Raw genomic sequence first — 23,292 nt, forward strand, 5'->3', positions numbered from 1 at the left:
ATACTACTTATATGAGTAATGATAAGTTCCTGAGCAAGATCTGAGGTGGTGCTGGGAAATAATAATAATAATATTAGGCAGGAATATATCATCAAGAAACGAAGATGCGCTGACAGTAGCCCCCAATTTGTGAATAAGATAAATCACTTTCTTGAGACACTAAAGGAGGAAAAACCCCAAATCTTCTTATAATGATAATTGCCGCGTTCCATTTGTCCTCGGAAGTGGGGATTTCCTAGTTCCCAGTCGGAATTTTCAACTGGAACGCCCCTCGAAGTGGGATTTCCCACTGGGAAAGTGGGAGAGTCTTCACCACCCCCGAGTTCACATTCCAAGATGGCTGCCCCGGTTGTAAACAGTAGAAGAGAGCTCTGTAAAAATTCGTAGCACTTCATTCTAGTTTTGGTCACACTAAATCAGTCGTATACAAGTATTGTTCGGCATATATATGCTGCTATAGTGTAATTTACATTTTTTAATTTACATTTTTTTAATTTACATTTTTTGTAACTGGAACGCTGATAACTCGGCTGTGACGTCATTCCCAGTTCCGAGTTCCGACTTCCGAGGTAAATGGAACGCAGCAAATGTCTTTTGGTGAAAAAACAGCAGGGAAGATATTTGCCACGATATGTTTGGAGTTTTACTCAAAATTCAAAATTAAGTTAACTTAAGGAATAAGTAAAAATAATAATAATAATAATTAAAACATTTTTAAAGAAAAGTCAAGCGTTATGTCATTAGTACTCTGTTCTAAATTCCAGGGAGATAAGTCACGAAGCTCACCGGCTACAGAAGGCGGAAGGGAGGAAGAATCTGAGGGGTAATCATTAATGGATATAGAGCCTTGATACGCTCTAGCATTGATTACGGCTGTATGGTTTATGGAGCTGCAGCTAAGAGTGTCTTGGAAAAACTAGACAAGGTAGGTATTTTTTTCTTTTTTTTCTTTTCTTTTCTTTTCTCTCCCCTCCCTTTAAGTTAGATTGTAACCTGATGTACAATCCTGAAGTTACACACTCCGGTACAGAAGGTGGCGGTATAACCTAGTAACGTTGGTTGTGATCCGCCATTAAACCTAGAGAAGAAGAAGAAGGCGGAAGGGGGGAAGAATCTGAGGGGTAACCGAACTCTCTGATACACCGGAATTGTCATCACGCCGCTTGTTCTCGGCCATTTTTATAAGTGCAAGCTCCGAAACACAACACAAACCTGTGAATACTGTAATTATTTTTTTGAGTATACTTCTACGTTAAGACGTGTAAGTCCTGTGTGTTTGTGTGCCGCCTGGCTGGTTGTGTGTGGATAGCGGAGGTTAAAGGAACGGTGCTTGTTGTGTCCGGCTAACGCAGGGCTAGGCTAAAGTATCACCAGCTAATGCAAAGGCCTCGACAAATCCTGACAAAGATCAGCCCGGGCCGGTGATATTGTATCGTTTATTAGTATGTAGGTGTATACAAAACGTTTAAAGGAGCAACTTGAAATAAAGGACATGGATACTTGTTAAAACGACCCTCACTAAAGCGCTTGTAACGTCGTTAGCGCGTCAGGGTTAGGAGTTCACAGGAACAACAACATGTTTTTGGAAACATTGATTAATCAAAGTTTCCTGCTTTTGTTTTTACCGAGGGGGCTTTAGCTTCAGGTATCTGATCATGTAGATAAACGTGATTACCGGTACACTGAAGCACACTAGTTCACATCTGGACGGGGTTGTGTACGCAATGCGACACCAGGTGTGTTTGAGCCAGCTCTGTTCTCAGGTGTTTCTCTGGTGTTTCTCAGGTAACTCCGACATTACAACATCCCTGTGGAGGAATCGCTCACCACGTCCATTCTTAACCCAGACTTACATATTTGAGTGTTGTAGTTTGTTAAAATCATTGAACAAAGAACATTGTAAACGTTGGAAGGAGCACTGGTTTCTACTGTAATTCTGCAAATGTGTGTTTTTAGAATGACTATCATGAGCTTAGTTAGTCAAGCAAATAAGTAAAGGTTAATTTGATAAGACAAGTTCACATGAATATGCTTAATTTCCGAGGAGACTGTCAGCTCATTGTTCTAGCAACAAGTTTGGTTTGAGTATTAGTCTGTTTTATTGTAATGGAAGCTGATGTTAAGGTGTTAAACTATTATAACAGCATGATTTTATTTATATGTATATATTTTGTGTCTGTGTGTGTGTGTGTGTGTGTGTGTGTGTGTGTGTGTGTGTGTGTGTGTGTGTGTGTGTGTCTGTGTGTCTATACAGGACTGTCTCAGAAAATTAGAATATTGTGATAAAGTCCTTTATTTTCTGTAATGCAAAAATGTCATACATTATGGATTCATTACAAATCAACTGAAATATTGCAAGCCTTTTATTATTTTAATATTGCTGATCATGGCTTACAGCTTAAGAAAACTCAAATATCCTATCTAAAAAAATTAGAATATTCTGGGAATCTTAATCTTAAACTGTAAACCATAATCAGCAATATTAAAATAATAAAAGGCTTGCAATATTTCAGTTGATTTGTAATGAATCCAGAATGTATGACATTTTTGTTTTTTTTAATTGCATTACAGAAAATAAAGAACTTTATCACAATATTCTAATTTATATATTTGTATATGTGAGACACGATTTGGATGATTTCAACAAAACGCACTAACAACATGTTGCACTGTTCTCCAGGAATAGGCATTATCTGACATTATGTCAGATTTTATTGAGAGTGAGGCAGAGGAATCGGAGGAGGAGTTTGAGGAGAAGGACCTGAAGCCCAAGAAGACCCAGAGGTTTTTGGAGGAAGATGGTAAGATCTAAAGTCTTAAGCTTTGTGGATGGGTTTCATCATTGGAGTTGGAGGACATGTGGATCAGTTATATGCTGTTTCAATACAGATGAAGAAGAAGATGCTGACAACCCGGAGGAACAGGATGAGCATGGAAATTTACGTGGTCTAATTAATGATGGAGATGAGGAAGCAGAGGAGGAGGAAGAAGAACAACCCAGGAGAAGTGGAAGTGCAAGTGGAGGGGCAAGCGATTCAGAGGAAGAAGTGAGGCATCGACGTAAAAAGCGTAGTAAGTTCATCAGGTGTTCTTAAAAGGTTCTAACTATTTTAGAGTCAGTTGTTGGAGGATTTAATGTTTTCAGACGACATTGATTATACATTTTAATTAATCTTATTAGGCATACGTTCTTTTTTTTAGATTATTGTCTCAAAAGCAGTTAAATAAGAGATATGTTTTTCTTGTTTTAGTGAGTGAAATTAATGATGAGTTACTATTATGTAAATCATTCCCAAAATAAATTGTCTTTAAGAAAATAATAGCATAAAAGCTACCTTAACAGCAGTCCACAGCTCTGCAATATTATTGCAATGAAAAATGTTTTACATAATAAGGAAAATAAATATGATTAAGCTTCATAAAGCAAAAATATTCAGCTTCCAATACGGTGTAAACAAATAACAAATAACTTCTTTTTAAAAGTTTTTATTTATTTATTTTTTAAATGGATGTCTCTGACATCCTTCTTACAACATAAACAACAATACTCACAGGAGGTCTGTTGTCCAGATCTTCTTAACAATGTTAACATAAAAATTCAACTCCAAAAAAATAAATCAATTTCACATCGACACATATTAGATCGCATGTAACCTTTTACAGGTTTTTGGGGTTTTTTTGCAAGAAAAACAAGCCTTTCTCGGGGATTCTCCATTACTACAGTCAGGACCATAACCTGAGCAATGTGTTCCGCTTGTGGGCTTATTTAGCATCTCTCTCGACTTTTCTTTTCATAGGATTACACCACGGGTAAATACAACTTGTAGCAAGTTTTTTGTCAAGTTAGACAGGCCTTTAAGCGTTTGTGTATGTTTTGTGGCAGAGACAGCAGCAAAATGAAGTTTAATACACTCTTCCTTTGTAGCCACGTTGTAAATTGTGATAAAGAATTCCTCTTCTCCTTAACCTTGACCAGCACCACATTCTTCTCCTGTAACACTTCTTTTCTAAGTATTATTAGCACTTTTAAAAGCGACAACTAAATTGGTGTTCCTTTTCCTGTTTTGCTTATTCTCTGAGTTTTTACAGTCAACACTTGCTGATGATTCTGTTCTACATCTGTCGTAACCTCTGTTTCAGATACAGATGTGTGTCATTTTCCAGTTTAAAAAAAAAAAAAAAGAAAGTGATTAGTATTTGCAGAAATAGAAGTTATATAAATCTGCCAAAATTGAAGGTGTTCATCAATGTCAGTCTTCGAATTACTTATTTTGAATGGAGACAATGCAAATTTATTACGCATCATAACTTAATGGAAACAGTCATTTTCAGTTTTGTAAACAATTTAAAATAATGCACAACTTTTGCAGTAAAACCTAAATGGAAATAGAGTGTCTGAATCTTTTCTTTCACAAACAGCATCTCGCAACAACGGTGCCGTTTTTCTGTGGAATTACGAGTTATTCTGGTATAAATTTGGCAAAAAGATAAATATATTTCCATTTCTATGAAATTTTTATTAAATTAGGTTGATTTCCTTGCCAAATAATTTTGTTCCATTTCACATAAAGACAAAAACCCAGTTTTTGCTGTACATTTGCCATTTTCTCTTATGGTACTTTTTTTTTCTTGCAGATTATCACGAATACCTGGACGAGGAGGATCTCGATCTAATTGAGGAAAATTTGGGTGTCAAAGTGAAAAGAAGGGTAATGTTTCATATTACTCTTTTCCCTGTGCTATTCAGGAGTGTTAACTTTACTTTTAGACTTCCATTTTACCGGAATTAAAGCATGCACTTTTTATTCTTTAAAATGTATAAGATAGCTGTACTGATGTGGTATTGTTTTATGTTACAGAAGAAGAAATATGACCGTGTAAAAACACTTGACGATGACGAAGAAGATGACGATGAGAAGGATTTGATCGCTGATGAGATATTTCATGGGGATGCTGAGGGTGAGCTGGAGGAAGGAGAAGCTGTCGAAGAGCCGCTCCCGCAAGCGGATGATGATGAAGAAGGGGAGGATGAAGAGTCAGGTTGGGAGAAATGATTACTAGATCCATTAAAAATTAGCTAAACAACTGTAATACACATATCTGTAACACATATTACTTAAACAAAATAAACAATTAAATTAATTTGTTATTAAATATTAACTTTTTTTTTCCCCCTCCCACAGATATAGATGATTTTATTGTAGATGATGATGGCCAGCCCATCACCAAGAAGAGAGGCAAGAAGTTCTCAGGATACACAGATGCGTAAGTGTTTTTTGGAGTAAATCTTGCGTTACTTATCCATGAGAAAAGGCTGATTGATAGACCAAGACATTAAAGGGGACCTATTATGGCATCTAATACCTATTTTAAACAGGCCTTGATTGTCTTAAAAACAAGCTTTTGATTGTTTTTGCTAAATAAATTAGAAATTCAGCCTCTGAGCCATGTCTTTATCTTCCCATTCTCTAACCTCATTAACTATGAGGGATTCTGAGTGGGCGGGGCTATGATAATGAGGCTCTGTGCTGATTGGCTGCCTGAATGACGCGATACACCGCTACGAAAAAATGGCGGAAGCTCCAGCCGGTGGAGTTAGTTGTGGGCGTGGTTTCACACATCGGAGGCCAACTGATGTAAATCGCATTTTGGTTACGTAACGAAAGGGAGCAGAATCTGAACGGCTCGTAGATCCACATCACACTGGACGGCTCATCCGGGCGGCTGTACAGACACTGCAGAATTTGGTTGCTTTCCTCCTTCTCTGAGTTGGCAGGCTGAGGGGAGACCACTTTATATATGTTAAAGCAAGAGAAAACATGTTTTTCATAATAGGTCCCCTTTAAATATTCTCCTCTTTCTATTCATTGAATATTTTGTTGCACAAGTGTCATCACAGCCCATCAATGTACAGTGTTGATATCAGGAAACTTTGAGGAAATAAAAATGAATGGTAAATCATTGACTGACTGCAAATCGTTGTAAATCTCTCCACAGAGCCCTCCAAGAGGCCCAGGAAATTTTTGGTGGGGACTTTGACTTTGCTGACTTTGATGCTGACGCTTATGACCAGGGTGAAGAGGAAGAAGAAGATCAAGATGAAGAGGGGTGGGACCGACCAAAGAAACAGACCAAGAGGAGGTTGGGGAGAAAGAGCATTTTTGAACTCTATGAGCCCAGTGAGCTGGAAAGCAGTCACATGACTGACCAGGACAATGAGATCCGAACCACAGATATGCCCGAGAGGTTCCAGGTGTGTGTCTGAAGGTTAATGAATCATAAGCATGTTTATTCTGGGATTATATGTATGCGGCATTGAATTTATTGTTTGGTTTTTTTTTTGTCTTCTAGTTGCGATCTATCCCTGTCAAACCTGCTGAGGACGATGAGCTGGAAGAGGAGGCAGAGTGGATCTTTAGACATGGCTTCTCCACTCTGACCATCTCCATGCAGGTACCATTTAGAGATAATTTAACAGATGTACTGTAGGTGCCTTTCTTATTATTACAAATAAAGAATATTGTTTTCCATGAACAGGAAAGCACAGATTACCTCGACAGAGGAACAACCACAAATTTCAGCAGGAAAGGCCCCAGCACCATTGCTAAAATCAAAGAGGCACTCAATTTCATGAGAAATCAACAGTTTGAGGTACTTGCATGGTTATTATTTTCATTGTTTATTATTAATAATTAAGCATCATACTCCACCTGTCACTATATCTTTTAGAAGAATAAAACATCATGTAAACATTGATTTTTCCTTTTTTCAGGTTCCGTTCATAGCTTTCTATAGAAAGGAGTACGTGGAGCCAGAACTAAATATCAATGACCTGTGGAAGGTGTGGCAGTGGGACGAAAAGGTACATATCATGTTGATTTGCATCAATACATAATTAATCGTTCAGAAGTGGTTTTGATAATTAGTTAAACTACACAATGTTAATCTATAACCATTTACTCTCAAACAATACCTTTTTGTTTTTCTTGATCTACAAATGTTTCTCTTTCCACCAGTGGACTCAGCTGAAGACCCGGAAGCAGAACCTGACCCGTCTATTTCAGAAGATGCAATCTTACCAGTATGAACAGATCTCTGCTGATCCTGATAAACCTTTGGCTGATGGCATCCGCCCCTTGGACACTTCTGACATGGAAAGGTATAGCTTCACCATAAAGACTTAATAATCAAGGCTTTTGGATGGAAGAAGAAAAAGAGATCTTATGTAATGTATTTGTTCATGGTTATACTAAGGAAGGTATAAAGAGATCAAATTAACTTGTTAGAAAATCTTATTTTACATCATGCAATTAGGGATGCAAATTATCGATTATTTCATTAATTGACAGTTGATAACCTTATCGATCGATCATCGATTAGTTGATAAGCAGCGTTTTTCCCCCATCTGAGATACAAACATAATTTTTTTTGCTTATATAAAATACAAAGGACATTTTAATGTATTGCTTAATCAAATATTTATTTGATACAAAGGTAACAAAAAGACATTTTTGTACCACAAGGAATATAATATAAAGTGCACTTCAAGGCTATTAGTAGTAGCAGCAGTCATAATAGTGTCATTTGTGTCAAGCAAATTTTAAGTTCTAGTTATGTTTTAAGTTAGAGTTTTGGCAGTGTTCAAAATAAAATTATGAGACCTGCTGTATTGGAGCACATTTTCTTTTAGTTAAAACTGTAGCGGGGACAGATGTTTAGAGAAACCTATGTATGTACTGGGTGAAAGCTGATTTATGGTTCCGCGTTACAACAACGCAGAGCCTACGCCGTAGGCTACGGCGGCGGCTCTGCGTCGTTTTAAGGCGGAACCATAATTCAGGCTTTAGGGGAACATATCGGAGAACAACCAGAAGAATATAGAGTGGATTAAAAATAAAAGTTAAGCACTGAGCTACATGTGTCTCCCGTCTGGGCCATTGCAGACTCATTGCCTGAGCATGATATTACTAAAACCAAACATACCCGCCTCTTTCTTCTAACTTTATGTGTGCGGACCAGCGTGTTGTGTCGCATTAAATGTGGTCCGGGCGTAATACCAGCTGGTGAAATTAAACGAAAAAAATAAATAGATTAATTGTAATCGTTAATTTTAATCGGGTAATTTCATAACGGCAATTAATCGAAAATCGAATAATTGTTAACATCCCTACATGCAATTCAGTGTTTGAATTTTTTTTTCTTTCATTCAAACACCTTTTGCTATATTTCAAAGGTTGAAAGATGTCCAAACTCTTGAAGAACTGGGTGATGTGTACAATCACTTTTTGCTCTACTATGGACGAGACATCCCCAAAATGCAGAATGCTGCAAAATCCACCAAGAAGAGGATCAAAAAGATCAAAGAAGTCTCGGAATATGGTAAGTTAATTGGATCTCATCAATAATTGCCTGATGGCTTTTAAAGAAGTTGTTGTATTTTGTGAATTAAAAAAAAAAAGGTATTAAAATATTTTGACAATAACTTGTTTGAAATTTAGGTGAAGAGGAGGAACTGGAAGTTGAAGAAGAGGAAGAACAGAAAGGCCCTGATCTCAAGTTGGCATCTCGTAGGGATATGTACAGCATCTGTCAGAGTGTGGGACTTGGTTAGTCACATTTCTACTCGGGTCATTGCAGTCTGAAGAATCAAATATCCCTCCTGTATTAACTACCTTTTCCTGTTCTGTTTTGCAGATGGCCTGGCTAAAAAGTTTGGATTGACTCCAGAACAGTTTGGAGAGAACCTCCGAGACAGTTACCAGCGTCACGAGACGGAGCAATTCCCTGCTGAGCCTTTAGAGCTGGCCAAAGATTATGTTTGCAGCCAGTTCTCCACCCCTGAGGCAGTGCTAGAAGGAACTAGGTATATGGTTGCCATGCAGATTGCTCGAGAACCTCTCGTCAGACATGTTCTCCGTCAGACCTTCCAGGAGAGGGCCAAGGTCAACATCAAACCTACCAAGAAGGGCAAAAAAGTACGAGTGCATTTAAGTGCAAATAAAGAAATTAGCCGTATGGTCCTGCCTTTCTAAACAAACTTCTTTATCTTGTTGCTTTCTGATAGGAAATAGATGAGGCTCATTTTGCATACTCCTTCAAGTACCTTAAGAACAAGGCTGTAAAGGAGCTGAATGGTGATCAGTTCTTGAAGATGTGCCTGGCTGAGGAAGAGGGACTTCTGTCCATTGACATCTGTATAGACCTATTAGGAGTCAAAGGGTGAGTGTAATTCAGATGTGGGCGAAAATGTGATTTATTAGGCAGATGTGCCCAAAGGGAATTTTCTCAATCAATTATAGGTTAACTTTGAAGATGGTAACATTTTGATATGAAGTGAGTGTTATTCAATCAAATCTACCAAATCATAAAAAAAGACCCTCAGAGGTTCTGACATTCTTTTCAGATGTGGTGTTTGGATCCCCATGCCTTCGGGTGTTTATTATACACTGGCTCTGATGTGAAGAAGTGTTGCCCAAATTAGTCACTGGCTTGCCTGTCTGTCTCAACTTCTGTGTTGCCTTCTATTTACCAGGTACGCTGGGGACCAGACATATTTTGATGAGATCAAACAGTTCTACTACAGGGATGAGTTCAGTCACCAGGTGCAGGAGTGGAACAGACAGCGAACTCTAGCCATAGAGAGATCTCTCAATCAGTTCCTCTACCCTCAGATGGCCAAGGAGCTCAAAAGCAAACTGATCGCTGAGGCCAAAGAGAGCATTGTTAGGGTAATTTCTCCAGTTATCTACCGTATGTTATGGACAGATAATCATCACTGCAAAGTCCAAGCAGATGAGCAATATTTGTGAAACAGTAAACCAAAATAACCACAGATCATTCATTAATTTGGTACATTTTTCTATTTCTTACCTGGAAGCTCATCATCTTCTTTACTTTTTCTTGCAGTCCTGCTGTCGAAGGTTGTATAACTGGCTTAAAGTGAGTCCTTACAGGCCAGATCAGCAGGTTGAGGAAGATGACGACCTGATGGATGAGAGTCAGGGAAAAGGCATTCGGGTGTTGGGAGTTGCCTATGCACCTAGCAGGTATGTATAAAGTATTTTTTCATATATCTGCTATACACAAACAATATATATATATACATACTATATGTGTTTTATAATCTTGGTTGACAGAGATACACCAGTTTTCTGTGCTCTGATCAACGGGGAAGGAGAGGTGGTGGACTTTCTTCGTCTACCATATTTCATGAAGAGGAGGAATGCATTTAGGGAAGATGAGAGAGAGAAGAAGGTACAAGCAGAAAATGTGACGTTAGCACTATGTAGTCTTTGATATTTTCTGTTTTAATATTAAAAATAGTTCTGCAAATGTAACTTGAGAAGTTTGTGTCATTCTCAGGCCAATGATATTGAAAGTCTCAAGAAGTTTCTGTCCAGCAAGAAACCTCACGTTGTAGCTGTTGCTGGAGAAACCCGGTAATCTTTCTTTCTTACTTTCTGTCTTTAACGAGTCTCCTACCAAGTATCACCTAATTACTTATGATCAGATTATCATAAATATGGAAACACTGTATTTATGGGTTCTAAAGCTGCTTGCAACAACTTTTACAAGTTGCATGGGAGTTTATGTTAAAATGTTAAACACATCTGTGCAGAGATGCTCAAATGATCATGGAGGATATAAAGAGGGCGGTCGGTGAACTTGAACAGGAGTCGTCTTTGCCTGCCGTTGGAGTGGAACTTGTTGACAATGAATTGGCAACACTGTACATGAACAGCAAGAAGTCAGAGGTAAATGCTTGACGCCTAACTTCCTACATACCACACGCAGATACAGATGTTTCAGTGGGTTTATTTAGGGGCAAGGGAGAGTTCCCTACAGCAATTTTGGGGGATCCAAGAGGGCTGTTATTGGATCACTTTCTCCTGAACCTGCTTCTTTTTTTTTTTTTTCCTGTGAAGGCTGATTTTAGGGATTACCCTCCCTTGCTGCGACAGGCTGTTTCAGTAGCCAGGAAGATCCAGGATCCCCTGATGGAGTATGCTCAGGTCTGCAGCACTGATGAAGACATTCTTTGCCTCAAATTACACCCGCTGCAGGTGAGAAACTTGACCATTGTCATGTTGGGTTCTTACTTTTTTGGTTTCTCATTTGTGTCTTCTTGTGTTTGGTTGACTATGAGGAGAGGGCTGAAATGGTTTCCCTATTTCCATATCCAATAAGTAGTGAGAAGCAGCCTTACAGGTTCTCCATTTCAACTTGTCTTGAAAGAGCAGACATCAAACTATTCAAGTTTTTAAATCATGTGGATATGTAGAGTAAAACCAAAGTTATAATAACTAATATACGACATGTTTTCTCTGCATATTGCAATTTGTTTATTGGTTTATTAAAAAGGATCCCCATTAGTCTTCACCATGGGAAGACTATTCTTCCTGGGGTCCACACATAGACATACAAAAGATTAATAATACAATAATCCAACTCAAAAAGGGTGAAAAACATTCACTACAATTCCTGAAATAATAAATTGAACCAAAAATAAAAGATTAAGTAAACAACCATCCACATCTTAGGTAACAATATTTGCTACTTTCACCAGATCTGTATCCACTTTTGAGCAAAATAGTTTGCAACGACTTTATAATTTATAATATACCCATACCTGTATTTATAGTAGTATAAATATATTATATATCATAATATACTCATACATTATAATATACTCATACTTCTAAACTATATATACACTGTATATTGCACATTTTGTGCAGGAAGAAACAGCAAAAACAGGCCATTCTCAGGAAAGCGCTTGCAAGCAGAGAAAGAAAGAAGACATGCTACCCCCTTTGCTATTAGTGAAAAAATGCACCAGATCAACCAATCAAACAATTATGACAAAACACAGTGTGTGGTTGCTCTGACAGAGACAGTGAGTTATGAGACGCTTCCTCCAGGTGGATAAACGGAGGAAAGACGCACCCTGGAGGTCACAGGACTGATAAACCTCTGTCTTGTGATATTTTTATTGTATTAAAAAAATGATTTGGTTGAATCTTGATTTTGATATCCGTTTTTGTTTTTTGAATTTAGGATTTATATGTTCCTTCCTAGCTATAATATTTGTCCATAAACATGTTTATTTTCACAGTATTTTCACAATATCAACATTTTTCCCACTTTGATTTTAAGGTTTTGTCTGATTTTAGGTCCAATGTGTTACTAGTTTGTTATTATAAATTTACATATGTAAATGTGTGCTGAAAATAATGATACCAAACAAGGTAAACAATGTTTAAGGGTTAAGGTCTAGAAGCAGCCAATGCAAATTCAAATTATATTGTGGGAAAAAAAATAAAAAATTATATTGTGGCTGGCGTCTTTTCTAGGCTGAAAACCAGTTAAAAATGTAATTAGATCTTGCAGTATAAAGTGCTAAAATCATGATTTTGCAGCTACATATGGTATATTTTTGTAAACCTGTTGTTATTTCTCAGGAACAAGTGGTGAAGGAGGATTTGCTTTGTGCTCTCTACTGTGAATTCATCAACCGTGTTAATGAGGTCGGAGTGGACGTGAACAGGGCCATTGCCCATCCTCATACCCAGAGCCTGGTCCAGTATGTTTGCGGTTTAGGACCAAGGAAGGGTTCCCACCTGCTAAAGGTAAGGGTATAGAGCGTTTGTATGATTAATATTATTTTAGATTATAATCCCTTAACTGGTGACTATATAAATATTGCATTCTTTAATATTTGCAGATTCTAAAGCAAAACAACACTCGTCTAGAGAACAGAACGCAGCTGGTCACAATGTGTCACATGGGTCCCAAGGTTTTTATTAACTGTGCTGGTTTCATCAAAATCGACACTGCATCACTCGGAGACAGGTTTGTGCTTCGTATTTCTTGTCCAATATTTTCAGATGATTCACGTTTCCCATTGTTCTGAATATGTAATGGTTGGAGTTTATTCTAAATCTATATTATTTTCGTTTACTCCCAATAGTACGGATTCTTACATAGAGGTTCTGGATGGTTCTCGAGTCCACCCTGAAACATACGAGTGGGCTCGCAAAATGGCTGTTGATGCCCTTGAGTACGATGAGTCTGCAGAAGATGCAAACCCCGCTGGGGCTCTGGAGGAGATCCTGGAAAATCCAGAACGTCTGAAAGATCTGGATCTGGATGCCTTTGCAGAGGAGCTTGAGAGACAGGTTAGCATGTGTTGTTACTTAGTATTGCAATGTTTCATGCATTCTGTTATCACAGTGAAACAAAGTTACGGAGAGTTAATGACCACATACAAAATTGGTTATCCTTTTCCTTGTGTCATTTTGTCATTATCTTTTTGATCAGGGCAAAAAGAGATGGTTAACAGTTCCCCATCTTTTTATAAAGCCTACAGAATCTTAAGATCTACCAACACTCCTCTTATTCATGGTTTTGCTTTTCCTGTAGGGTTATGGCAACAAGGGAATTACCCTGTATGACATCCGTGCAGAGCTGAGCTGCAGGTACAAAGACCTGAGAGTTGCCTACAGAGTCCCCAACACAGAGGAGGTCTTCAACATGCTCACCAAGGAGACTCCAGAGACCTTTTATATCGGTACACAATACTCTAAAGTTCAACTTCAACAATAATATTTACTAACATAATTTCCTTTCTCCCAGCAGATTAGGTTTATAGCTGGTTCAGTGGCTTCCAGTCATATTTGTGGGGCCTCGGTAAAATGTTAGAACATGAGGTTTAGAAAGTAGTATAAGGCTGTGGTTTTTATCCCCTTCTCTTTTTATATGTCAGCACTGAAAGGCCTGTACCTTACTTTCGCTGTACTCGTTGCAATGACAATAAAGAAATCTCTCCCTCTTCAGGAAAATTGATCACAAGCATTGTAACTGGTATCGCTCACCGGCGGCCTCAAGGAGAGAGCTACGACCAGGCCATCCGTAACGACGCTACAGGCTTGTGGCAGTGTCCTTTCTGCCAGCAGGACAATTTCCCTGAACTCAGTGAGGTACCACGCACTTTAACTTCTTTTGGCAAATTTATATTATTGAGTCCCAGAGCAAAACATATATATTTTTTTTTTATCTTCTTCTTTTTTTTATTATTCATTTTTTTATGTTTTGTGTCCTCAATGTAGGTATGGAATCACTTTGACAGCGGCTCTTGTCCAGGCCAGGCCATTGGGGTTCGATCCAGATTAGATAATGGTGTCCAGGGATTCATTCCCACCAAGTTTCTTAGTGATAAAGTGGTTAAACACCCTGAGGAGAGGGTTAAGGTATATGCTTTTCAATTTTTAAAAACTTTTTTTATATGCCTTTCTGTAGTGTATTTCATTTGCAGTAACGTTCCTGTTGCTATTTCTTATTGGAGTCAGCGATGCTTGTAGTGGTGATATATCTGCAATCACTTGTTGTCTACTTTCTTTTATGCCTTAGTAATTTCTGCTTATGTGCAATGCTTAATTGTTCCTCTCGTCATCCTTTAGGTGGGCATGACTGTTCACTGTCGTATTATGAAAATCGACATTGAAAAATTCAGTGTTGACCTCACGTGCCGAACTTCAGATTTGATGGACAAAGGTAACGAGTGGAAGCTCCCTAAAGACAGCTACTATGATTTTGACATGGAGTCTGAGGACCAGAAACACGACGAAGAGCTCAAGAAGAAACAGCAGCGAACACGTTAGTATAATAACTGAAGTTATTTAAAATGCTAATAAAAGGGTATGTTTTGGTTTTGTTTTTTTAAATATAAGAGTCTATTATTGAAGTATTTCTCCTTTCCCTCCATCTCCTCAGCGTATATAAAGCGTGTGATCGCTCACCCCAACTTCCACAATATCAGCTTTAACCAAGCAGAAAAGATGATGGAGACCCTGGACCAGGGAGACTTGATCATCAGGCCCAGCAGCAAGGGAGAGAACCATCTAACCGTCACCTGGAAAGTAAGAAACGGATAGATACAGTCGTGTCATGGAAGAGAACTTATTTAAAGGAGAAAAAAAAATAATATTCATTTCGTATTTTTGATCCAAGTCTAAAATTTAAATATGATGAACCAGGCTTTTTTTTTGTTTTTTGTGTTAGATTAAAAAACGAAAAACAAGATAAAACGTCTCCATTTAAATTTTTAGTATTTAATTGAAAATAAAAAGACCGAATGATACTTGGATTCTGGGCCTGTCATCTGTTCTATTTTAACATTTTTTTGTCTGTTAGATTTTTTCTTTTAATCACATGTTCTGTGTGGACATCGTGTGGTTTGTAGGTGGCTGATGGAATCTACCAACATGTAGACGTGCGGGAAGAAGGCAAAGAGAATGCGTTCAGCTTAGGACACACTCTCTGGATCAATAATGAGGTAAAAAGTGTTATCCACTCTGCTTTGGCACGTTCTTGAACTTCATGATAACCTGACAAAAATGTGTTGGGAAAATCTTTTTTTGTAGGTGAAATGGTTGATTATTTAACGTGTATGTGTCTGCAGGAGTTCGAGGATCTGGATGAAATCACTGCTAGGTACATTCAGCCAATGGCATCATTTGCACGAGATCTGCTGGGACACAAATATTTCCAGGAGTGCAACGGGGGAAGCAAGGAGGTATTGACAAAGATTTTTCTGCCTTGAGTATTTTGCCATCTTAATCATTTCTATTTCAGTCTTGGAATCAAGACCTATATCTTAATATTGACACTCAGTGCTGCTTTTCTTTTGTGTTTTGCTCTTCCCATCATAGAAAATGGAGGAGGTATTGGTCAGGATAAAGAGGGAGAAGCCTACTTTCATTCCTTACTTTATTTCAGCGTGTAAAGAATTGCCGGGGAAATTCATACTGGGCTACCAGCCTCGAGGAAAACCTCGGTGAGCAGATATGTTTTTCACACATGATGCATATATATTCTGAATGCTGTATTTAAAAAAAAATGTCATTATTGTAACGGCTTTTCCTCAAAGCAGCTCAGAACAAAATCATAGCTACTTTGCTAAAACAATTCTCAGCCACACGAGGTGATGTGTCTGCAGCCGAGCCTCTACGTAGCAGGATTCACACGTACTAGTATCAGGCTTCAGTGGTCACACCTCTCCTTCACTTTATGTACACGGGTGTCATAAACCACTGGATATAGTAGAGTTTTAGGTCTGTAGCTTTGCTTTGCAAGTGTACTGTGCGGTGGATTGGTTCAGCTTTTCAATAAGCAGTGCAGGCTTTACACAAAGAAAATATCAGATTAATTATGTATCTGATTTTGTCATAGTTGCTGCAGTTCCAGCTGCAGCGTGAGGCCAATCTAGCGTCAAACACATGACTGCCTGCATGATGTTAGTAGTGTTTACTTGCAGCTTCTTCACCAAAGAGTATGAGCCTCTCTGGATTTTTGGCTTTAAACTCTCTCAGCCATTTAGATTGCCCATGATAATGTGAAAAAGAAACTATGCACAGTTATTTCAGAAAGAATAGAGTACAGTTATGGGAACACACAAGACCACATGTCACATGCTGCTGCAGGTTAACAAGCTAGTGTACTGAGCAGAAGACGTGAGGAGCCTGTACTGGAAGGGCAGAGGGCAAATTAAAGCGAGGCATCACATCAATAAGCAGAACTTCTTCATTAATGTGTACAGTTTGTTTTTATTGGTGCAGCACAGCTGTGGTGGGATCCCATCATTATAATCGGTGTCTTCTCTATTTGAACCGGAAACTGAACAATTGATTTAAGATCAATCCTCACACAGTAGCTCCAATGCCAAGACATGTCGTCAGGTTTTGTTTGTTCTCCCTTAAGGATCGAGTATGTGACCATCACCCCGGATGGCTTCCGCTACCGCTCACAGATATTCCCTACAGTCAATGGACTATTCCGATGGTTTAAGGACCATTATCAAGAGCCAGTGCCAGGTATGGCTTCACTGCGTTTACACCTCTATATGGATTTTAAAAACTGACGAAGCTTGCTGTAGCTAACTAACATCTTCTCCCACATCACAGGCATCACTCCTTCCAACAGCAGCCGCACAAGGACACCTGCATCCCTGAATGCCACACCAGCTAATATAAACATTGCAGGTGGGTTTCACTCTACCATGATTCTACATTTCTACTGCTCATCACAAGTTACAATGGATTCTACAATTCATTATTTCCCTCTTTTCAGACTTGACACGAGCTGTCAACGCCCTTCCAAGGAACATGACTTCTCAGATGTTCAATGCCATTGCTGCAGTCACAGGCCAAGGCCAGAACCCCAACACCACCCCTGCACAGTGGGGCTCCAGCCAGTACGGATACAGTGGGAGCACAGGGGGCGGAGGAGGGAGCTCCTCTGCTTATCACGTGAGCGGATTTATTTTTTCTTTCTTTTTTTTCCTTTTTTTATTTTATTTTATTTATTTGCACATTTTTGAAATAAGAAAAGAAAAAAATACAATGGAATGCATTTAGAGTGGTAAATAAAAAAAAGTAATAAAAAAAACAACAATATAAAAGAAAATGTGCTGGAGAGGTCAGAAACCTGAGAGGGTTTATCGAGTGGCCTCCCCTCTATGATACACTTCAGACAGTAAAACAAGAAATACTTTAGGAAAAAAACACAAGATAATTAAATAATTGTTAAAATAGACATCATAAAAAATATGATAAAAAGAGAAAACTTTAACATAAACCAAACCAAAGAGCATCTGGATATATAGTATATACAGTGTACTTGTATGTACATGTAGCGACGGACACACAAGCTACAGCAGACGTTGATGGTACTGGGTCTGCAGCTGTTTTACAGCTCAGCTAGGAGTTTGTTTTTTAATCTTTTTTTGAAAACAAGGAGGGACAGAGTGCTGGATACTAGGTTGGAGATGTTATTCCACAGGGCGACCCCTCTAATACTATATTGCCCTCTAATGGTCCGACATCTGGGTGGATGGAGATGAGATGCTAATCTAGTTGGATAACTGTGAATATTGGATTTTATACAAAAGTATTGTTGGAAGTGGAGTGGTAGTGATTGGCTTGAATACAGAATGTTCTAAAAATAAAAATAGAGATTTGCATTTTATTGATATCAAAAATATTTAGAATCTCGAGTTTAGAAAAAAGGGGAAAAGATGGGGCCTGGAAATCTGACCTTGTGATTGTTCTAATAAATCTTTTTTGAAGTAAATAAAGTTTGGGAAATGATTGTAGAAGATGGCGTTGCTGGCTCCTAACTAACTGATTTCAAGATGGTTTAGGGGTTGTTGGTTTTGGTTCCAAAATAAGGTGTTACAAGAATGCACTTAATGATAGCTACATCAAGTACCTGGGTCTGAAAGTTTTAAGACTTTCTGCCTGCCTGAATTCTTTTGAACTGATTTTAGCTGGACTTTGGAGAATAAATGCTGAACTTTCACAAGTAACTCCGCAAGCCACTTCATTAAGGATATTTTGTGCTCTGCAGGTATTCGCTACGCCCCAGCAGCCCATTGCAACCCCATTGATGACACCCAGCTACTCCTACACGACGCCGAGCCAGCAGGCCCTGGGGACACCGCAGTACCCGGGCTCCACCCCGCAGTCTTCCCACTCACACGCACACCCACACCTGCACCACCACGGCCACCACGGCCATCACAGCAGCCATCATGGCCACGCGTCGGGCACGCCATCCTCCACATCATCCCGAGGCCGGACGCCGCAGCAGCAGCAGCAGCAGCAGCAGCAGCCGCAGCCACCGCAGCAGCAGCAGCCACCGCAGCAGCAGCCAAAGTAAGCACTGCAGGATATCTGCATCTCTTGATCATTTCACAATTTAGAAATGTATATAGTTATGGTTTTATTAGCTACAACAAAACTGCAGCTATTCTTCCCGGGGTCCGAGACATAATACACTGTACATTACAACAAAAAATTAAAAGCTAACCTTAAGAGGTAGCATGGAAAAAGAAAGGAAAAACAGAAAATAAATTAAAATAAAAAGTAATTCTGTTTAACATTTAGATATAAATAAAAACAATACATATTCATACCTTCAGTTAAATTGAAATTTCATGAACTAGTAGACCATAGTATTCTGCAAATTATGTTTAAAGCTCATAAAAAAACTTTACCAATCAACATTCAGAAAAGATTTGAAAAAAGAAAAAGCACGTATAACTTAAAAGGAACAGAGATTTTTATAAAACCAAGATGCAGGACAAAATTGATGGAACGTTGTGTTTCTGTGAAAGGAATCAATTTATGGAACAATCTGAACAAAGAAAACAAAGAATCCAAATCAAACATTACATTCAAAAGAACAATTAAAGCCTGAATGTTAAGGAAATATAACGAAAAATGTTGAGTTTGATTGACATACCCGTAGGCGGTGGTATTTTTATTTAATGTTATTTTAATTTTATTTTAGTTGTTTTTATTCACTTAGTTTTTTTTTATTATTTGTGAAAGGGGCAGATCAGATAAGATTCTTCTTCTTTCTGCTCCCTTTTCATTCACAAGTTAGGAACATTTGTATTTGTGTTTGTATTAAATTGTTTTGTTTTTTGAATTAAATAAAGAATAAAATGAAAATGAAATGAATACATTTTATAACATCAACAAATACAAACAATGTATAGTTATCATAGTTTGCACCAATAACCATTTTTTTTTTAAATATTCATATATACACACGTATATTTTCCCCTTTGATCAAGTTAGAAAACAGTATTTTTTGAAAATTCTCATTTTTCAGGTTTTGAAAGAGGTGAAGACATTTAGAGTGTGGCATTTTTTTTGTAATGTTTTTATTTTTTGCCTGTAGGTGATGCTAAACTAACATTTTTAACTTGATCAGCAGCTCATCTTATTACCATTACTCATTCTCAAATCAAGCACCTCCCCCTGTGTTCTTCCTACCCGCAGGCCGAGCAGCAGCAGCAGCACCAGTGGTGGCGGGGGCGTCGGCAGCAGCAACAGCAACAACACCTCCTCCTCTGCAGTGGACTGGGGTAAGATGGCTGAGCAGTGGCTGAAGGAGAAGGAAGCAGAGGGTCGGAAGAAGACCCAGAGGATGACGCCGCGCCCGTCGCCCAGCCCCATGATCGAGAGCACACCCATGTCTCACGCCGGAGACGCCACACCCTTGCTGGATGAAATGGACCGATAGGACACAGAGGGGGGCGTTGCTACACCCCCACCACCCCCCCGACTTCTTCATTTGTAACTGCAATAGCGTTTGGTCGTTTGTTTCTCCCTCATCCCATCAAACTCTTCATCAGGCTGGCCAGCAGCTGAAGCCCACTCCATCCAGTCCATTGTCCATTTATTAGTTTTTCCTCGTTTCCCGGTGCTGCAGCTGCAGCAGTCAGTCTGGTGTGAAAGTTCCTCTCAACTCCTTTCTCCTGTCCTGTCTGCCCACCTCATACATCTCATAAGTGTTTTATATCCTCACCTTTGGCCAACCCACTCTAGCTGCTTAGTATTTTGTACAGTCAGAATAACACTGTGTATATATCATTCAGGAACGCAGTACAATAACAAAACCATACTTGAAATATCAGTTACGTGATAGGATATGGACCTAAACAGACACTGACAGGTGAGCTGTCCTGACTTATGTTTTTGCATTTTATTTTGGTTCGATCCCTGGAGGGTTTTGACAGAAGGGAACAGTGCTTCCCTCCATTGTGGTTGGTGGCGTTTTGAAAGCAGTTGCCAAAAGAACATTTTGCCAAGCGAGTCAGGAAATTTAATTTTTGTATGGAATGCATCAGATTGAATAAAGACTTCTTTTTTTTTTTGGTTTGTTTCCCCCCCTCCCCCTGTTTGATCCTTAAGTCTTCTCTTCACATCGTTCAAAGCAAACACAAATGTAACTGTACAGACACTTGCACAGTGAAAGAGGGATTTAAAAAGAGAGCTTTGTCAAACATAGTTTACTGCTAATTGTTTCCACCACATGTTGTATTACGATCAGATGACTGTTTTGGCTTCTGTAGATAGCCTCTAATGTATTGTTGACTGTGGCCTGTACTATGTGGACATGAAAAACATGCCATGTTCGATACAGCGATCGTTTTGGAAGACCTTGAGCATAAATGCAAGGCAGCAAAGAAGAGTGTAGTTCATATTTTAAAATTGTGATGTTAAGATCGAGAAAAATTGCAGCTGTTTGAAAGTTTGTCAAACATCGATGGTAGTCTTGTCAGATTATTTTTTTTTTCTTTTAATCTATTGTATTTTAAGTGTTGACAGTTCAGTGATTATTTCACTCTTGACATTTGGTTTGCCATGATCATACACCACTGCATCCATCTCCCACAGAAATCCACTGAGGTTTTACGCAGTTCCAAAAGTAAAATTGCAATGTTTTAGTGGATGAGCTCAAGATTTTCCAACAATAACACTATCAGCTTCAGATCCTGTCACACAGACATCTTCCCACTCCTTTCATATTTCTAGCCGTAACACTCTGAGCTGCATGCAGTTAAGTAGAATGACTATAATAAAAATACATTTTATGATTGTCATTTGGCAGCGTCATGCCGCTCTGCACCCTCTTGACTCGTGCATCCAGTTCAGTTTTTGCTGCGTGTGTATCACAGTACAAGCAGGCAGTGCTGGGGTTTAATAGTGTGCTTTAATTTGCAGTGTGCAAAGTATGGTCCCATAAAATGCATCTTTTTTTAATGTTATTTCTCTTGTGTAAACGATGGGTTTGACTTCTCCTGCCAGGTGAAGACACTGCACCTGTCTCAGAGAGAATGATTGGTTGTCAGCAGCAGTCGGTGATGGTGGAGCGATGCTGATGACCTTTTCTAACTGTGATCCCTTTAATAAAAGTGTTCTTAGTAACTCCTTTGTCTGGCCTCATTTGTGAAGCTAGAAATGTGATTAGATGGGAACAAAACATAGAGAAGTTCCAGTTGTGAAGGTAAAGCTTACACCTTTCTATTACAGCAAGAGAAAAAATAGACTTGTTTATTTAGCGTGAGCTTCAGAGCGATATGTGCAATGTTCATATCCTTCTAGATTGATACACATTACGCATAAAGGTAAGCTGAACACCAGTTTACACGTTCCTGCCCCGATCCCGACCAACCAGGCCAGTTCTTGGTCCGGCTGGGGAACCTGAAGAGTCGTAACCCAGAGAGCAGAGGTGGACAGGGTACTCGACCCCAGTACTTGATCAAGAGTACAAATACTACTTGTCAAAATTTACTCCGTTACAAGTAAAAGTAGCTCAGTCAAAATATTACTCGAGTAAGAGTAGAAAAGTACTTGCTTTTAAAGGTACTTAAGTATCCAAAAGTAAATGCTTTTAAATTTACTTTAAGTAAAAGTAAGAGTAAGAGTAAATTTCTTATTTTCCACATCAGTAAATTACTATATTTTTTCTAAATTAATTTAAGGATCTTTTAACTCTTGTTTCTGAGAATTTAATGTTGAGTTGTTGAAAGCAGAGAGGTAGTTCTGCTTCGGCAGACACAATAAACATTTGAAAATAAATGTCTGTGGTTTGTCTGTGCCCTCGTTTTTTACTCGGTCGAACCAATTAAACATTGAGTTAAGATACGGCCAAGGATTTTGTGAAAGTCCCTGCTCCGAGTCCGGCTCATTATCAGACTCAGACGACTCAGCGGATTGTCTTTCTTCTCCTGACGCAGGCGTAGCCATTGTAGCGGCTATCTTGACTTGTTGCGGCTCTGTCTTGACAAACACAGGCTACTTTGGCGGTATCGTTTTGAGGAGGCTTGACGTATTTCCGCTTTACGTACATCCCAGTGGAGAGCGTGCACTGTGATAGGTCTCCTCCTTTGACAAAAACAGCTTGTGTCCAATAGGATTTAGGGAAGAAGAAAAAAGAGCAGACCTGAAAGTAACGAGTACTTTTCAGCCTTCCTAGAAATTTACTCGAGTAAAAGTAAAAATATTTGTCTTGGAAATGTATTCAAGTAAGAGTAATAAGTACCAAAGAAATCTAATACTCAAGTAAAGTACAAATCCTCTGGATATGTACTTAAGTACAGCACTCAAGTAAATTTACTCTGTTACTGTCCACCACTGCCAGAGAGACTGATATGTGCCAGCAGGCCTTCTTTATATTACATTACGAGAGATAAATTGCATTTTAGTTTCCGATTTTGCAAACATTTCTGATGACATGTTTTCAGATGGTCATTATGGGTTACCGAGTGATGGATTAATAGGGGAAAATCCAATTACCAAGTGTACAAAAAGTGAATAGTTCGAGATGCTTTTTCAAGAGGGGTCTGTGCTCTCAATTTGAGACGTGAGCCAAAACTTGGACTCATGAAGGCATTCCTCTCCTCTCCTCCTCCTGCCTGACTCAGAAGGGAGTCAGCTC

The 23,292-nt window shown here is 38.8% G+C and overlaps 1 protein-coding gene across 3 annotated transcripts; it reads left to right on the top strand.

Annotated features, from left to right (window-relative positions):
• Window positions 1-1,125: 1,125 nt before the first annotated feature.
• On the top strand, window positions 1,126-21,779 carry supt6h (SPT6 homolog, histone chaperone and transcription elongation factor). Of its 3 annotated transcripts, none has more exons than XM_061739753.1 (37): window positions 1,126-1,261; window positions 2,681-2,801; window positions 2,890-3,072; window positions 4,636-4,709; window positions 4,860-5,040; window positions 5,184-5,265; window positions 5,998-6,253; window positions 6,352-6,453; window positions 6,538-6,651; window positions 6,773-6,862; window positions 7,017-7,159; window positions 8,234-8,379; window positions 8,499-8,606; window positions 8,695-8,975; window positions 9,065-9,219; window positions 9,533-9,728; window positions 9,907-10,046; window positions 10,137-10,254; window positions 10,363-10,439; window positions 10,619-10,754; window positions 10,926-11,063; window positions 12,462-12,629; window positions 12,725-12,852; window positions 12,971-13,178; window positions 13,423-13,570; window positions 13,837-13,979; window positions 14,109-14,249; window positions 14,460-14,655; window positions 14,773-14,918; window positions 15,242-15,334; window positions 15,461-15,574; window positions 15,711-15,835; window positions 16,759-16,871; window positions 16,962-17,039; window positions 17,128-17,306; window positions 18,406-18,713; window positions 19,848-21,779. In XM_061739753.1, exons 2-37 carry the CDS (start codon window positions 2,702-2,704, stop codon window positions 20,089-20,091), a joined length of 5,352 nt encoding a protein of 1,783 aa, XP_061595737.1. In that variant the 5' UTR covers window positions 1,126-1,261; window positions 2,681-2,701; the 3' UTR covers window positions 20,092-21,779. The 3 variants fall into 3 exon arrangements, with proteins under 3 accessions (XP_061595737.1, XP_061595738.1, XP_061595739.1); XM_061739754.1 differs by having other exon boundaries at window positions 1,126-1,223; XM_061739755.1 differs by lacking the exon at window positions 1,126-1,261 and adding an exon at window positions 1,346-1,785.
• Window positions 21,780-23,292: the final 1,513 nt, after the last annotated feature.

Source organism: Cololabis saira, chromosome 14 (assembly GCF_033807715.1).
Source record: "Cololabis saira isolate AMF1-May2022 chromosome 14, fColSai1.1, whole genome shotgun sequence".
Lineage (NCBI taxonomy): Eukaryota > Metazoa > Chordata > Actinopteri > Beloniformes > Belonidae > Cololabis > Cololabis saira.